Here is an 18,827-nt window from a genome sequence, read left to right on the forward strand (position 1 = left end):
AGCATTTGATTCTTATTCTATTTAACTGATTTAATTAGCTGCTACAATGCCAGATAGTTGTCATACACACCACTAACACAACTAACAATGAAGGTAGGACAATGAGCCATCTGCCAACAGAAATCTCTCCCTGTCACATGCTGCCTCTCAGTAATTCAATCCAAATTGATGATAGCAGCATTGGTACAAATGTGGAAGACTGAGGCAACATAGGCACCCGCATATTTAGTGACACTTTTTGTAACCTCTGTCATTACAGCAGAATTATTTGTGTCAGAGCACGTTGTCCTCCATTTATCAGCATTTGTAGAAGAAAGGTGGTCTCCATGGCATTTTGGATCACGGCCTGAGTTCTCAACAACTGGTTTCATAGTGGTGACGACTGATTTCAAATATAATTGGCCACTGGTCCAAGGCGGTGTCAAGCGCATGTGCTGTTTTGTACACCATGTCACTCCCCTCTCCCTTGGTATGCATTGAATGTTATTGGGCGGGCAAAACAAATAAAAGCTAACAGCCCAACTTGCACTAAACTTGCTTCCTAGAGTAGATTATGACATAACACATTTTAAGCTGTGGTGTCTGGATTAACAGCAGTTCTAACAGTAGTGGTTCTCTGTTTTCCTACAGGTCTGTTCAAATGACAAAATTCTCATGATCATAAAGAAAATTCAGCTAAACATGAATGCAGCCTATCTTGAGCACAATTAAAGCATAAGTAATAAAATAAAAATATAATGTAATGGAAAATATAAAATAATATGATAAAATAAATAATAATAATAATAATAATGTAATAGAAACTGAAAAGCAAAAAGCAAATATAACATTCTGTGCTAGCTTCAGGTCTTGGTTTCCTTTTTGATGCAGCGTTTTCCCCAAATCTTAGGCCTATATATCTGCATTGCAATTTTTTATCCGTTTTATACCAGTATAATTGTAATGGCTTAACTCCAAAACTCTGAGAGGTCTCTGTTATGGAGTCCTACTTTGCTTACAGAACTTCAGTTACAGGGTTTCCCAGGAAGATGGAATGACTGGTGTAGACATGCCCTTGATCATGCAGGATCAGGAAATTTGTTTAATGATGCGGGAAATGGGATGCTGGACTAGATAAGCCTTTGGATAGATGGGGCTGCTGTTATGGGACTGAGCCCCATTGAACACTGTTGGGTTTACTTCCATTTAGGCATACTTAGAATTGTGCTGTGAGGGTCCTTCTCTTAATTGTGGGCAGTTTCACACATAATAAACTTCCTTCTTAACTATCAGTGGCATATATGAAAATGCTGTACCCTTGTTCTAACATTGGTGGAATTTTAAAGGAAACAAACACTATCAAAATAATTAGTATCAAAATAATCATAAGAAAATAATACATTAGTCTTAAAAGAGGCTGATTGTTTCAGAAATTACTACTGTATTGGCTGGACGTAAGAGTATTACATTACTGTGTTAAATCACTAGATACTGTGGTGTATATATGTTGTTCACAATTTGAGCATGCTCACTTTGTATGATCTGTTGAACATTCATTGAAGGCTGTCAATTGCAGACCTTTAACTGGATTCCTACCATACACCTTCAGAAATTTCTGGTCGTTATTCTCATGCACTAACAATCTGTGCTATAGGGCGGGGGGGGGGGTTGCATTTGTAGCAATAAGTATTGACTTCTTGAACTTCAGCTCCTTTATGCATGGGAGAAGTGGACAGCAGCTCACAATGAAATCTCCAGCTTGTGCTTCTCCATGCTGCTTCCTCTCAACGCTCCTCTCTCTTTGGCGGCTGCCTAACTCTGACTCTGACTTGATGGGATTTTCCTTTGTGCTTGATCTAACCATGTGGTAGAACAATACAAATTGAACATGGTTCTGTCAAGCACCATGGAAGGCTCCATGCTTTCCTGCAGCATGGCATGCTGGGATACTTCTGCTGTTTTCAGAACCGTCAAAAGGTGAGCTATTTTCTTGTTTTGACAGGAAAAGTCATTTTAAAAAGAATCATTATGGTTAAGAAAATTCCATAAAACTAGAAGGCTTACTGGAGATCTCACAAACAAAATCCTCAAATGGATGAAAGCAATCAGAGATCAACTTTGCAAAAATCTTGCATGTGACTTTATTTATTCACTTATGAAAAATTCTAAACTGTGTCTTCAATCAAAGCATGAACTCTAGGTGTTATTCATAAAAATTCCAGATTTAAATGTAATATTGAAATAAACAAATATCAAAACATTATGAATGGTATTCAAAGTAGACTCAATAAAATTCGTTAATATGACTGTTAGGTCCATTAATTTTCAATAGGTCCAGTCTGAGTACAACTTAGTTGAATACCGCTCTGTAAAGTATGAGAAGTTATAACTGCAACAAGTTGCATTAATTCCTCTTAAAATGAACAAATTGAACATTTAATTCATTTATTACATTTATTACTTTCAACTTCAGTGATTATTTCATGGCTGGAGAAATTTTGTAAAAGATGTTAACATTGCATCGTTAGCTGAAGATGGTAAGCAGGGCACAGTATTTGGCTATGATCTGCACTTTTGAGTAACACTGGGGATAGAGGTGTGGGTGTTTGGATATCAAATGTAGCTATTTAAGAAAACATTGGCGTTGAACTAATCAGCATTCAATCATAGAATTGTAGAATTGCAAGGGATCTCGAGGGTCATCTAGTCCATTCTGCTTGAAAGTGTACTTGGTCACACAATTGGTTCAAATCCTTTTCTTGGCCTTATTTAATGTCACAGAACCAACTTTTCCAAATATAGTGAAACTGAGTTTAAAAGTCAGTAAGTACTGTCAAGATAGTTGGGAGAGACACTGCTGAAACCCCCATTTGCAATGCATAGGCAGTGGTTGCTGAGATGTGTGGACTTTACAGCAACTGATAAGCTTATAAAGAGGATGTTTATAGGATAGTGTGGGTTCAGCAGCTTGAAAATATAGCTGACAAATGAACTTACTGCATATTGGATAATAGTTTGTCGTTACATAAGGTTTGAAATAAGTTTATTCCATCAAACTTGTATGTGTGTATGAATGGATTGTGATGCGGGTGGTGCTGTGGTCTAAACCACTGAGCCTAGGGCTTGCCATTCGGAAGGTTGGCAGTTCGAATCCCTGCAACAGGGTGAGCTCCTCTTCCTCAGTCCCAACTCCTGCCCACCTAGCAGTTTGAAAGCACGTCAAAGTGCAAGTAGATAAATAGGTACTGCTCTGGCGGGAAGTGTTTCCGTACACTGCTCTAGTTTCGCCAGAAGCAGCTTAGTCATGCTGGCCACATGACCTGGAAAAACTGTCAGTGAACAAATATCGGCTCCCTCGGCCAGTAAAGCGAGATGAGCGCCGCAACCCCAGAGTCATTCGCACCTAGACTTAACTGACAGGGATCCTTTACCTTTACCTTTTTATGAATGGATTATGTATACGCAGCACATTCTATTTACTTTTCGTGATATGAAAACAACAACAAAAGTACATATGGCTGCAGTGAGTAGGTAGAATACTGGAAATACATAGTTAGAATCCTGATTCTTGTATATGGACCTCCCTTCAATATATTTGCACATTCCATGCTGGCAACTTGGGTAATGTACCACTACAATGTGTATGTAACCACTTGACAAATGTCTGTCTGTGCTGGTGTTTTTTATTGTTGTTTGTACCCTTAGAACAGCCTTTCCCTATTGTCTGCTGAAGAATCCATCCGCATCTGTAATGGGACTGGTGCCTCTTTCAGAGGATTCTGGGGCAGATCCACAAGGCATATAATTCTGTTTACCAATGGCCTTGTGGCCTTCCCCATTGGCCTATATACACTTGGAATGTGCCCTCAATTACACACAGCACTCCCCTTGCAACTGCATGTTATGGGAGAGATTTTGGTGGATGGACAAAATAATTTTCAAGGAAAGCCCCCCCCCCCATTGTTGATCATCTTATTGAGGAACTTCTATTAAGTCTCAAATGAAACTGAAGCATAGTTTGAAAACCCCTTGTCTATGTAATCCTGCTAAGTGATTTCTCATACATTTTGAAAGTATGGTAAAATTTTCCCTACCATTAGGCAGGATGATGCAGACATTCAACATATTGCAGACTAAGAGATCAATTTGTTCATCTGATTCCCATGTCTGGCTTTCCAAATAATTGCCACTTGGTAAATGGTCTTCTCACCTCTGGCTAAATCTTGAAGTTACCTTTTCACTCTGCTGTTGCCTTCCACTGAGAGTACTTCAGAAGGTTGCCTTATTTGCTTAACATGCATTTGAAAAGTAAGTGGATCAGAAGGTTTTCTTGAGTTTGCTGCCATCCCCTCCCTAGTCACCAAGAAAAATGGAATAGTCTGGCGTATGGGATTAGAAGGAATGGAGCTACATTTTTAGTAGATTTCAAAAATTGGTTTCAGAATTGTCTTTCAAATTAACTGTTTTGACTAGCATAACAATTGAAACTATTACATGAGTAAATAGAAGTACCGGTAAAGTACTTAAAAGTGATTTCATGGACCAGGTCATTGAAAGCTTTTATTTGAATATTGAAGTTGCAAAAAAAAAAAAAAAAAAAAAGGATTTTCATGTTACGCTGAAGTTTTCAAGGTAATATTATATTCTGAGCCTCCTCTGCAGGGCTCCCGAACCTTGATTTTTATGATTTGCACATAATGCTTAATGTTGTACCTCTTGAATTGCACCATATCCACTTTAAGCCTCATGGGAACCTGCTGATAAAGTAATGTATGTAGAGATGGACGGACACCTATAACTGGTAATGCAACCAGATGGCTGGCTTTCACATTAGTTTCTATAATGGGAATAACATGATAGAGCAGCCACCTGTCCAAGTGATCTCAAGGCTCAAGTTAAGTAGTAAATTTCCTCTCTTTGGCAGTTGATTGCTGCTGCCTTACAGGTTGATGGGTAGCCTGGAGTACTTGATGGTGGCATGTGGTGTTTATCACTTTACACTGCATGGCCTCTAGATAATCCATATTTAAAATTTTAATATACACATATATTTATACATAAGCAGTAACCTTTCTTTTCCCTTACTCTTGCTACATCACCTTTACTAAACAGGAGTGTGCCCTTGCCCTGTCCATAGCATCCCAAATCCTTGGGCATAGGATCCAAAGATTCATTGCTAATGGCCGAAGTATTACACTGACACACAACGTTTTGGAGTGGGGCACTGGGGGCTTCGAATGTGCTGGATCCTAAGACTTGCAGATCACCTGGGGGTGGATGGGCAAAAAACCAGTGGGAAAACCCTCCCACCTTCTGCCCCATTGATAGGAGCCAATGGCATTTGGAACGCTATGGAGGGTATGCCACTCCACGCCTCTCTGGCCCTCCCCCTTCCCTAGGCATCTCACAAAATACCAAAAACATAAAAATAACTCATAATGTAATTTCAAACCATAAAACCAAAATCCATAAAACATTTAAGATCCAGGCATTCAGTGGATGAAGAAGTATTCAGTGCAAAGCCGAGTGGTTTACATGCTTCAGTGTGTGATTGTTTGCATGCCTGTTTTCAGGGAATAAGCTATATATAAGGGGGTGGGGTGCAGGGTCTGTTTCTTAGATGAAAATACAGCTTTCTCCTTCTCCTGCCTAATCTCACTTTGCTCCACTGTTTGAAGCACTTTTGAACCAACTCAGCTCTGAAAGTGAGACAGGTTGGGAGTATGGGGGGGGGGCTGCACAGCAAGGCAGAGGAGGGTTTAGTTTCCCTCACCCATACTCAGCTTTTCATGTAAAAAAACCAGCAGCCTCCATCTGCTGCTTTATACATAAATGGGGAAGACACATGAATAAATACATGTGACTCCCTGTCACATCTAGTTTGGCTCCAAGGCATGCATACTAAAAGTGAGAGAAAAGGAGAGGGAATTGTTTCGTTTCATTTTACATACCCAGCGTTCGTGATGGTGGTGTTATGTTACAAGAGGTAATGTGTAGCCCATTTTGCTTTCTGTATCATAGTCTCATATTTAGTGTAATATTTATTAGTTTTCCCTGTAGCAGCACTTATTAGGTGTTACGTGATTTAAAGAAACCAAAGTATTTCTGAAGTAAGTAGGAAGGAAATTATTCCACTCCTATATATAAAAACTAAAGAAATTGAGTTAATTGGCTGAGGCAATTCAGTGCATCCGTGACTTAGCTGTGATTCGAACCCAGTTCTCACCTTCATTTTCAGCAAAAACATTACACTGATTAACCTAGCACATATGAATAGGTGCCTCAGAAGCCTTGTGCATGTGAAGATGATCCTTGATCAAATCTTTAAATCCTGTCCTATGTGTTTGATTTCAGCCTGATGGTGCAAAATTTAGGCTATAAACAAAATATTTAGATGTCATCATTTTGCTGGATACAGTAGAGATGAAAGATGTTGAGAAATAATGCAAGTGGGACCTGCAACAAAATGTTGCAGTGTCTCTTGTCCACTAAATACCCTGATCCTGTTCAGGGTTATAGCCAGTTAGTCATGCCCTTCTCAAGATTGCCAGAAGGTAGCTGTAAGAAGCTCAAGCAGGTAAAACTGTGTGTTTCCCCCTTCCCTTCTGGCTTCAAAAAACTTGTTTATGTGGAGCTTTCTGTGTGGCAATTTTTGAAGATGTGTATATTTTCTGTACAGCTCTATTCTGTTGCCGTTGCAGGTGCTAGTGATGTTCTCCAACTGGATCGTTAAAGCTAAAATTAATCCAAATCTCTGTACACAGATGCCAGCCTAGATTCAGGTTTTTACTGAGGACCATTTCAAACTCTTCTTGCAGTTTCGTTGAACAATCCCTTCCAGGGACTCTGACTTGGGCCCCAGGATATGAGTGACGTAATGTGACATTGTGACATCATGGCGTCACATTGCATCAGTGACGCAGCAGCTCTTCTAAGGCCTTGTAGCGTCTCAGAGATTATGTACAAGACGTCACAAAACCTCTGAACACAACTTCCTCTTTCTAGCGGAAGTTGCGTTCAGAGACTTGGCAGGGCCTGGGACGTCACTTCTCAGGCCTTGCAAGGCCTTGCAAGACCTTTGATGTGACTTCCAGTTTCTACCGGAAGTTGCATTGGAGCCCTGCGTTGTGGGTGCCCTGGCACCCAGGGCCCCCTAGATCTGGCGCCCATTATCCCTTGCAATCCTTTCCCTCCCCAAAATTATTCTTATGGAAAGTTATCATTTTCAGATAAATGAATTTGACACTGGGAAATCAGTGTTCCGATTGCAACTGGCTTATAGAGTCCTGGGAAAGTTAAGAATGATTAGGTTTGTTAGGATGGTTGGACATCACAAATTATTTCAGAGAAATATTTAGTTGTTTCCATAATTAACTATGAAGTGAGTGGGCAAATATTGCATGATTGGATCTGTGCTGACAACTCTTTGATTGCATATCCATTAATATTTTGGCTGCCATAAGCACAAGGATCACATTTAAACCTCCAAGTAATATTTCAAAAAAGAAAATAAAAGCTGAAAAGATTGATTTGCTGAGACTAAATAAAAAGGCATTTCATTAAAACAAGTCAAAGGGGGTCTGAATTGTAGTACAATATCAGGCTGAAGTAGGCAATTCTTCCTAAATATACACAGTACCAATCATGATTAAAGTAGAAACGTTTGCAAGTCATGTTACTTTCAACTGCAGTGTTGTCTGTTAAAATATTTATCCTTGCAAAGCAAACTAGTTAGTTTTAAACATATATGCTGTTTCTAAGTGGATTGAATGCCCTATATTTCCGTCAGTATTTGTTCTAACATGCTATTTGGTATAGCATGATGGATATTAATAGCACAACAAATACTTTCCAAATGGTGAAAAGATACTGGAATACCGTATTTTTTGCACCATAACACTCACTTTTTTCCTCCTAGAAAGTAAGGGGAAATGTCTGTGCGTGTTATGGAGGGAATGCCTACGGGTGGCATGCCTACGGATTTTCCTCCTCAAAAAACTACGTGCGTGTTATGGTCGGGTGCGTGTTATAGAGCGAAAAATACGGTAGTCCACTGAGAGACAAGGTAGTCCCTGATTTCTGGAACTACATTGGAGTGAATTATGCAAACCATTTCAAGCATAGTCTGGACTGATTCTTATGGACTTCCCTAAGTAAATAGAAATTCTCTCTTCTCCAGCTCTTACTTCTGACAGTTATTTTATAACTAGCTATTTACCTGGAAATACTTCTATTTTACAGGTTCAGAAGACTACAGGAGTAAGTTCAGTGGGGAGTGCTTCATGGACCTTGTCTGTCCTGAAAAGTGCCGCTGCGAGGGAACAATTGTAGACTGTTCTAATCAAAAGCTCACTCGACTTCCCAGTCACCTTCCAGAATATACCACAGACCTGTAAGTCTGGCACTTTTGTCAAAAAATATATATAATGCTCTATTATGAAAAGATTTCAGTTGTTCCTTCCTGCTTTGCTAGCTAAGCTTATACATTTTCAGAGTTATCAAACTATAATGTGTGGATCTTGTAATGCAATTGCCACATTGTGGCCTGATATTTAGTGGTACTACTTTGGAGGAAATGAAAATCTGTCTAATACAGCTTTATATATTAGAACAGCCATAGGCAAACTCGGCCCTCCAGATGTTTTGGGACTACAACTCCCACTGGTCCTGTTAGCTAGGGATGATGGGAATTGTAGTCCCAGAACATCTGAAGAGCCGAGTTTGCCTATGCCTGCATTAGAACATTTAATGTGTATCAAATACGGCAGTTTATGTTTTAAGTTAAACGTAAGTTAAATTAAGTTAAAGTGTTCAAATACACACTTTATCATGCTTTTGCATTTTTATTTATTTTTGTTATATTTATTTATACAAACTTACTGCACACCATGGGACGTGGGTGGCACTATGGGTTAAACCCCCCCCCCCCAGGACTTGCCGATCAGAAGGTCGGCGGTTCGAATACCCGTGATGGGGTGAGCTCCTGTTGCTCGGTCCCTGCTCCTGTGAACCTAGCAGTTCGAAAGCACGTCAAAGTGCAAGCAGATAAATAGGTACCGCTCCGGCGGGAAGGTAAACGGCATTTCCATGCCCTGCTCTGGTTCACCAGAAGCGGCTTAGTCATGCTGGCCACATGACCCAGAAGCTGTGCATCGGCTCCCTTAGCCAATAAAGCGAGATGAGCGCCGCAACTCCAGAGTCGTTCGTGACTGGACCTAATGGTCAGGGGTCCCTTTACCTTTACCTTACTGCACACCATAATTTTCAAAGGCTGTGAAAATGCAGTTCACGGTAGCATTTATATTCTGCCTTTCCTCCAAGAAGCTCAAGGCAGTTTATATGTCCTTTCTACACCATTTTATTCTCACAATAACCCTATGAAGTAACATATACTGAGAGAGAGGACAGAGTTAAGGTTATCCTATGAGCTATGTGGGATTTTGCATCTGGACCTCCCCAGCACTAGTTGAGCATCTTAACCACTACCTCACACTGACGATAGCTCTTTGCAGTTAATATATGTGACAAATTTACATAACATGTAGGTTCATCTGAGGCCTAATGTGTTTTATATGCTTTTATTGTTGTTTTTCAAAAGGCGTTTACATGATAATGACATTTCTGTACTGGAAGCTACTGGAATATTCAAGAAACTCCCAAGCCTAAGGAAGATGTAAGTTAATTTTTAATACCAATGTGTTAATACATACAATGATTTAGGCAGGAAGCCTTAGCACATTTACTAGGGAGTAAGCCCAGTTGAGCCCAGTGTGCTTTGGTAAGCATATGGGACGCAGGTAGCACTGTGGTGTAAACCGCTGACCTTTGGGCTTGCCGATCGGAAGGTCAGCAGTTCAAATCCGTATGACGGGGTGAGCTCTCGTTGCTTGGTCCCAGCTCCTGTCAACCCAGCAGTTCAAAAGCACATCAAAGTGCAAGTAGATAAATAGGTACCGCCCCGAAGGGAAGGTAAACGGCATTTCCGTGCGCTGCTCTGGTTTTGCCAGAAGCGGCTTAGTCATGCTGGCCACATGACCTGGAAAAACTATCTGCAGACAAACGGCGGCTCCCTCGGCCTGTAAAGCAAGATGAGCGCCACAACCCAGAGTCGTCTGTGACTGGACTTAACTGTCAGGGATCCTTTACCTTTACAAAGCCCCGTTAAGCCCAGTGTGCTTTGGTAAGCATACAAAGGAGGATCTGGCTGCTCAAAGTGATGCTACATAAAGAAGGCTTGCTGCTTCAACAGGTATTTTGCTGCTGAACCAGATGGAAGCAAACTGTTGAACTACATAATCATAATAAAAAGCATTGTTCTTTCATTTATTAAAATCATTTCTATCTGGTCTTTCTGTCTCAATGTCATCCCAAAACTGCCTTAAAATGATGGCATATAGTTTTAACAAGGAAGCTTTCGACTTGGCCTGTACATAATTGTCTTAGGTGCAGAACGGCCTAAAATATGGCATATGTTCATTTTGTGGATAGCACACCAATTGGGCAGTTGCTGTTAGTTTCCCACTCAAATTTTCTCATGGCAAAAAGCTTACTTGTACCACTAAGAGTAAAGCATATATTCCAATTACCCCTGTGAAGGAAAGTTTTGATTTGTGATGCAGTCATTATTTTGCATCATGGGTTGTACAGAATATTTGTATCCTTGAGAAAAGTATTACTCAAATCAAACTTGGTATATGTTTTAAAAGTTATGTTAAATTCCGTGGTATAGCAAGTTGGTTCTTGTCTGACCTTGCTGTGGCGCTTGCATCTGAAATGAATTAATAATGTGCTAATACTAAATTGCCTGTACCAGGGTCAAAGTTAAAGGAAACCATAGAGGTTATATTTATGTATTGATGTCTCTTTTTCCCTTTTCCCATGTCCACAAATAGTGAAACATCTGGTGCTCACTATTCATTCCAGGCTCTGCAAAGGTTCCAAGTTCCAAGGGTGGCTTGGATCACTTTTCTCAGTTCTAGTCCAGCTAGTGTGTGTCGGATTGAGCTTTGTAGATCTTGGTTCACAAAAATAATGGAAGAATTTATATAGCTTTGTAAAACTGCCATAAAATCACTCTAATTTATTGAAAATAAAAAAATGAAAATAAAAAAATCACTCTAATTTAGAGCCCAGAAACCTAAAGTAGAAAATATATCAGGATAAACTGACAAACTTTTGAATGTTGTAGTTAGGTTAAAAATATATATATACTTTGATTTTTTTTCTTCACTTAATTTCATGTGAGATTTTATTAATCTGGAACTGCAACTGGCCTTTTTTTGCATTTTGATTTTTAAGGACAGTTGGACAGAACCACATTGCTTTTCAATAAATATGGTGTGGAATAGCCATGTTCCTATTTAGCATTTTCTGTTTTATGAAGCAATAAATTATCTGTGTCCTACTCTTGGCAGAGGATAAGAATTGAAGAGTACAGGTGCAGTTCAGATGCCTGTATTCTGGCAGCGAGAGGTAATAGTTCCTTGCAGTTCATCATAAAACAGTCTCATTAAGATACACCATAGATGCCTCCAAGCAGAAAGCTCTTAAGTTTTTTTAATTACATTTTTAAGCTCTCCCTTACCTGTATCCTTTTTTGCCCCATGAGAAATAGGATATATTGTGCTCCATATTGCAGTGTTAAAGACAGACTTAAATTAGAAACCATTTCCTTGTGCACATGACTATTTCCTAAAAATTGTGAATCAGGGTTGCTCTTGCCAGCTCCTGCTCATTGGAATTCTGAAACTAATTCAATTTTGTGAAATAGTGTGAAGCCCAAAATTCCTTCAACAAAGATTTATAATAAATAATTTCATGTTTATCCAAAATGCCTCTAGTGTATCAAACTCCTCTTTCTCTGTGTACTCACCTTTCCAACCAAATTAAATTAACCAAATTAAATGGTTTATTAGTCACACAACTTATTTACTTACTTATTTTTATCCACTTCTCTTTCACCATGGTGCTCAGAGATTATTTCAAAAGCAAACAGAGAAATACCCCACCCATAAAATGGGTAAGAACAATTGTCTTCTCCACATGGGAGTTCGTAAATAATTCACAACAGTAGCTTTTGCTAAGAGTTACTTTTTAAAATTATTATATAGCCATTATATGCATCGCAGCAGCAGCAGGAACAGAGGAGAAGCAAAAATGGCAGTAATCTCTGCGGGAGTCTGCACTTTCATGTTATGCCATCATTTAACCACTGTCAGTTAACAGATTGGAATAGGCACTCAGGATCCAATCACCTATTCTCATTCTAGAATTATCCTTGTTAGTTGTACGTATAGTATTACAGAAGGACTATTACTTGCATGCGAAAGTGACAGTAGTGGTAGGCCCAGAACAGATGATGGACTTTTGTATTAAGGTATTACGGTCGTTCCATCGGCACCAGCACTTCTGCTTGTCAGACAGAACAATCTCTCCTCTCCTTCCCCCATGTGTTGTTCTGGGGGCTTCCTGAACCCTCCAGGGCAGATTTTGGGGAGGTATCGGGGAGGCAAGTGAATCCTTGTTGTGCTAGCTGAATCCTTGCACTGGCTTCTGCAAGCGTCCTCAGATAGGAACATAGGAAACTACCTTATACTGAGTCAGACCATTGGCTCCATCTAGTGCAGTGTTGTCTGTAATGACTAGCTGAAGTTCTCCAGAGTTTCAAGCAAGCTTCTCTCCCAGCTGTATCTGGAGATGCTGCTGATTGTACCTGGGACCTTCTGAGTGCAAAGCAGATGCTCTGCCTCTGAGCCACAGCCCTTCCCCATAGTGTGGTAGGAGCAAGAAAAGATTGTGGGAGAGCACCTGGAAATAAGGCACTACTGTTAAGGAAATTTTTCAAGTTTCAGTTCACTTAAATTGATTTACCTACACCAGTCTGAAGATGTCAACTTTTATGCTGAAAATGATATGACAGTCTTCTAGATACCTCTGTATCCATTTTTTGGCAATTATACTGTGCCGGAAGTAATCTCTGTTATACCTTAAAGCTTTAATATAGTAATATCTCTAAACATTAAATCTCTCCAGCTTTCCCCATTTTCTCTCTGTCCACAGTATCAAAGGAGGCAAAGCAATACCTAGATAATAAGACAACTTAAAATGCATTATTGGTATGCAATAACAGTATATATGGGGCAGCATTCACTTGGAGCCTTTGTCTGTTCTGTCAATAAGTCATGTGCTTAAGTGGACCCAAAGGATTCATTGACACAATTGATTTCAGGGTCAACTGTGCCTGCTTTTAAGAAGTCCCTTGGTACAAATTTACATGATAGCTCATCATGAATACTGAAAAGCCATTAGATGCTTGCCTCTAATGAATGTGAACTGCAAGTGCTTAGGAGGAAAAGAATATCTGAATATAATACTAGCATGCTGAGTGCTTGCTTGTGGAAAATATTTTATGAGCTTGGGGGTGGGGTGGGGGAATCTCTCCCGTGTCACTGTTACGTAAAATGTTGGCAGAACTTGGGAGTTTAGTGCCAATTCACAAAATACATTTTGCACATTATTATGTTACCTGCCATGAAATACGTGCATCTGTGTGAAACTATTTATTATAGTTTGGATTAGGCATTTCAAACCTGATCCATAATGTTAATCACCTGAACATGTCTTGCATCAAGGAAGGGTATATCATCTCAGCCTTTGGCAGCTACAAGAAACTTTCATTTGTTTCATGTGGAAGCCATCCACTAAATGCTGAATCCAATATTTAGCAGCTTTTGGCATTCCAGTTCCAGTTCTTTCTTGTAGAAAGTCTCTTCCCCACATAGCAGGGTGGCTTTCCCATCTTGTGGAAGAGCTTTCCATTTTAAAACACCCCTAATCTAGAGAAGCTCTATTTGTGAAAGTGCTTGCACAATACTTTACACATTTTTTTCCTAAACATGACTCAATAGAATTCTATGTTGCAACCTGTATCTTCCTTACTCACCTAGTCTCCTGTACACAACCACTGCCACATTTACTGCTTTTGCATGTAACACTAAATAATGATTTAGCACTATGTGCATGAGCCTCCTAATTTCACTTATGCTATACATCACAGCTTAGTGTTATGTTCAAACAAGGAATCCTGATTCATAATACTGGGTAATTTAATGAGGCAGTTTCATAAACCCATAGTCTGAAGTTGCCTTAGGAAAGTGACCAAAAAATTTCTAAACCCACATTTTTAGCTTGAAATTAATGATAAGCAGTAAAAGTAAAATTAAGCTCCTTCCTCTTGGCTGCACAGTAGAAGAATGAATGAATGAATCTTTAGTTGCATCAGCCATTGGCCATAGCAATGAAACAACGATACGATATACAAAGGACAGAAATAAAAAGTCAATTATATAAAATACATTTTAGGGTTTTGAATCAATAGTCAAATAGTGGGTCTTATTCTAATTGCCCCAGCTAAAAACCTTGCAGGGTGGAGGGGCAATGCATGCATCCTGACACCTCATTTGGGGTTGTTTTGGCACATCCACGCAGAGCTAAATTATGGTTAGTGTTACATGTTAACCAGGCCATTGCATGGCTGTACTGCTGTTGCTTGTGGAGGAGTCCACAGCATACCACTGACATATGTACTGTACACTTTTCTCTCAAAGTTTTTTGGATCCAGGCCATTATGTATGTGTGTGTTTTTAATTAGAATAAAACAAAAATGAATATTTAAAAGGATAGATTGGGTTGGAAAAATACTACAGTGGTACCTTGCAAGACGAATGCCTCGCAAGACAAAAAACTCGCTAGACGAAAGTGTTTTTGGTTTTTTGAGCTGCTTCGCAAGACGGTTTTCCCTATGGGCTTGCTTCGCAAGACGAAAACGTCTTGCAAGTTTGTTTCCTTTTTCTTAACACTGTTAATACAGTTGCGACTTGACTTCGAGGAGCAACTCGTAGATAGGCAACTGTGGTAGCCTTTTTTGAGGTTTTTAAAGACTTTGGTGATTTTTTAAGCTTTTCCAAAACTTTCCCGACACCGTGCTTCGCAAGACGGAAAAAATCGCAAGGTGACAAAACTCGCAGAACGAATTAATTTCGTCTTGCGAGGCACCACTGTATCTAGAAATAAAAAACAGGTATCTTAATTAGCCAACTTGAGTCACTGAACCTGAAAGCATGCATAAAGTCAAGGTTGTTCCTCCTCTGAGATTTTACAGGTATGGGCACGTTCTCATTATTCATACTGCTTGTAAAAGCATGGGCAAGTGTGACATGATCATTACTATACACAAATCGGTATCTGAACAAGGTACAGATACCCTGCCAATTTGAGGCTCACTATTTTGCAGCCTCCTCAGAGATACAATTAACCTATGTACTTGGGCTTTTTTACTGTATATTTGCCCATATAAATAAATTTCACAAGCATGTGCCTGTGTCTGTTAAATGTAATGAGGATAGTGGCTCTAAGTGGCACTGATCATTAGACAAGAATACATGATAGCAGCAAAAGGAGCCCTTGCATTATCTGAAGATTTAAAAGAGATGCTTAACTAAATTTTTCATCAGACAACAGCTCAGCACCAGATGAAATGCATCTGTCATAATATTGTTTCTAAGCTGTCTCTGACATTAAACATAAACTCTAATCTCTATAGTATGGATAGAAGTAAAAAGGCATGAAGCTGCTTTAAGAGACATGGGGGGGGAGCAGCTCATATTATTGTGGTTATTTTTGTGCTTTATTGTTGCCGCTGCTTCCTTCACTTATTGACTCAGACCGCAAGAGGGGTGATGGGTCACAAGCTGTGCAGCCAGGCTGTCTCTGCTGTTCAGTAGACAGAAACCAGGCTACCAGTTACTCATACAAAGCCTAACCCCAGCCTTCAAAATTACTTTCACCCAATAATAACTATTACAAATTATAGACTTCTCATCACATACAAGCCTGATCTGTGCTGCTGGCATGTTCGCAATGAATTATTTGCAATTGTTGTCTCTTATAAGTAAAACTGAGTTTTATGGCTGGCTGGGGGGGGGGAGCAGCTCATATTATTGTCCATCTTTAAGCAACAGCTTAAATACATTTCCTCTCTCATCTATTGTCACATAAGCCCCTCTCCTCCATTTTTGTTTGTTCCTATTTCCATATTTCCTTCTCTACCTCACATTTTTTAAGACTGTAATTCAGTGAACCAGTCCTGTTCTGCATTTTACCATTTTGTGTACAACACTTAGGTTTGGGAATTTTCTGGTTCTTGTTTCTTAGTGTGGCAATGTAAAAATTTTATTACTTGCTTGCAGCTAGTCTATCAGAAAACACTACAAGGTTCTCCCTTAACCTTGATGGCATTATATTTTCTATACCAGGATTTACTAATCAGGAAATGCATGCTGACTTGGTTCAGGGTGAAATGACTGGGAACCTGTCAACTGGAAAAACTTGCAGCTGCTATGTAAAATGAAAATAAAAATTCTAAGCTTAATTAATGGAAATAGTTGATGAATTTGGGGTTTAATATTGCAGTAGTTCCTGGATTTTCTACCTGCACTCAAACTTCAGGTGTTCCTGTGCGATAGTATATATATTGAACGTAAAGGCTTATAACCTGCAAAGAAAAACAGGTTCTTAGGATGGAAGCAACCTTGCTGCTATGCCAGCACAATGTCAGCAATTACAGCTTTACATTGGTGATGCCCTGTAATTAAAGGCAGATATGCTGGTAAACATATCAAGGAACTGTGTGCTAGTCCCTTGATTTCATGTCATGCATACCTTTGAAATAATGGGAGGTGTGATAAAAGTTGAAAATGAGGGCAGCTTTGACAGCAGGAAATACCTCGACTTCTATCCTTTTAATATATGTTATACCGATTGTTTTCTCCTTTCACTGTCCCGTACAAACATGTCTGTACTGTATTTGTATTATAGAAGGCATGTAGCCTTCTTAAATAATATTGCCCATCTAATTTGTTTCCACTTTCAGAAACCTGAGTAACAACAAGATCAAAGAGATTCGTGAAGGCACTTTTGATGGGGCAGCAGGGGTTCAGGAACTGATGTTGACAGGGAATCAGCTGGAATCTGTGCATGGGCGAATGTTTAGAGGTCTCACAGGGCTCAAGACGCTGTAAGTATAAAACGTTTTTTATTTTGGTGGGGAAAGGGGACAGAGGAAAGAAACAACTGTTATCTATTGGCTGATTGATCACTTATATTGTGAATCACTGATGCAGTAAATCAATGCTCCTGGTTTTGACAGCAGCCTTTTTGGGAACAAGACTTAATATTTAATACTTTGCGTATGCATAGATCTGTGCTAAATCCATAATCTAATCTGTTAGTAGTTCCTCTGTAATCTTTGGGTGGGTGATTTAAGTCTCTCTGACAGTACTGAATACAGTAGTACAGTGGTACCCCGCAAGACGAATGCCTCGCAAGACGGAAAACCCGCAAGACGAAAGGGTTTTCTGTTTTGGAGGCGCTTCGCAAGACGAATTTCCCTATGGGCTTGCATCGCAAGACGAAAGCCCATAGGGAAATGCTGGCGGTCAGGAGCAAAGACTTTCGCCCACAGCCGGCCTTCAGAAGAGGACCTCTTCTGAAGGCCGGCGGGGGGCAAAAGTCTTTGCTCCCCCCCCGCCTGCCTTCCCCCCGCCTGCCCCGGGCGATCTTAAAATGCTGGCGGGCGGGAGCGAAGCGTTCGCTGCCGACCCCCAGCATTTTAAAATCTCCCCGTGTCCTGGGAAGATTTTAAAATGCTGGGGGTCGGGAGCGAAGCGCTGCAGACCCCCAGCATTTTAAAATCTCCCCCTGTCCTGGGAAGATTTTAAAATGCTGGGGGTCGGGAGCGAAGCGCTGCAGACCCCCAGCATTTTAAAATCTCCCCGTGTCCTGGGAAGATTTTAAAATGCTGGGGGTCGGGAGCGATGATATGGTTAACTGTTTGTCATCTCCGGACTTCCACGCCCCCAAACTGGCTGACAAAGCAATATCAGTGCTTTTGTACGCTGACGATGCGATACTCCTATCTCGAACAAGAATAGGTTTAAATAGGCTCATAGGTGAATTCTCAGCATACTGTAGAAGAGAGCAACTTGCAATAAACTATCAGAAAACCAAAATCATGGTTTTTGCAAGGAAACACAGACAGTACAGCTGGAGGATGGATAACCAGACAATCGAACAAGTCAAAGCCTTCAAATATCTGGGTATCGTTTTCCAGTCGACCGGAAAGCTGTTCCGAAGTGGGGCGGGGGGGCGGGGACACCTGGCCCCGCCGCCCCACTTCGGAAAGCTCTTCCGAAGTGGGGAGGGGGGGCGGGAACACCTGGCCCCGCCGCCCCACTTCGGAAAGCTCTTCCGAAGTGGGGAGGGGGGGCGGGAACACCTGGCCCCGCCGCCCCACTTCGGAAAGCTGTTCCGAAGTGGGGCGGGGGGCGGGGACACCTGGCCCCGCCGCCCCACTTCGGAAAGCTCTTCCGAAGTGGGGAGGGGGGCGGGAACACCTGGCCCCGCCGCCCCACTTCGGAAAGCTCTTCCGAAGTGGGGAGGGGGGGCGGGGACACCTGGCCCCGCCGCCCCACTTCGGAAAGCTGTTCCGAAGTGGGGCGGGGGGCGGGAACACCTTCTGAAGGCTGGCAGGGGGCGAAAGTCTTTGTCCCCCCTGCCTGCCTTCCCAGGGGCTTTTAAATTGCCCCCGACAGCGGAGAAGTCCTCCGCTGTCCGGAGCAATTTTAAAATGCCGCCCGCCAGCATTTTAAGATAGCCCCGCACAGCGGAGAAGTCCTCCGCTGTCCCAGGGTTTTTTAAAATGCTGGGGTGGGAAGAAAAGCCCTTGTCCCCCCCCCCCCAGCCTTCAGAAGAGGTCCGGGGACAGACTGTCCCCGGACCTGGTCTGAAGT

General features: G+C 41.0%; 1 protein-coding gene across 2 annotated transcripts in view; it reads left to right on the top strand.

Annotated features, from left to right (window-relative positions):
- The window catches only part of SLIT3 (slit guidance ligand 3), a 422,071-nt gene that overhangs the window by 307,347 nt on the left and 95,897 nt on the right, over positions 1–18,827 (top strand). For both annotated transcript variants that reach the window (XM_081184726.1, XM_081184725.1), the window contains exons 15-17: positions 8,221–8,371; positions 9,578–9,652; positions 16,910–17,053. In XM_081184726.1, the coding sequence (XP_081040852.1) occupies positions 8,221–8,371; positions 9,578–9,652; positions 16,910–17,053 (370 nt within the window). The remainder of the gene's footprint in view (positions 1–8,220; positions 8,372–9,577; positions 9,653–16,909; positions 17,054–18,827) is intronic.

Source organism: Podarcis bocagei (genome assembly GCF_964188305.1).
Source record: "Podarcis bocagei genome assembly, chromosome: 2".
NCBI classification, from domain to species: Eukaryota; Metazoa; Chordata; class Lepidosauria; order Squamata; family Lacertidae; genus Podarcis; species Podarcis bocagei.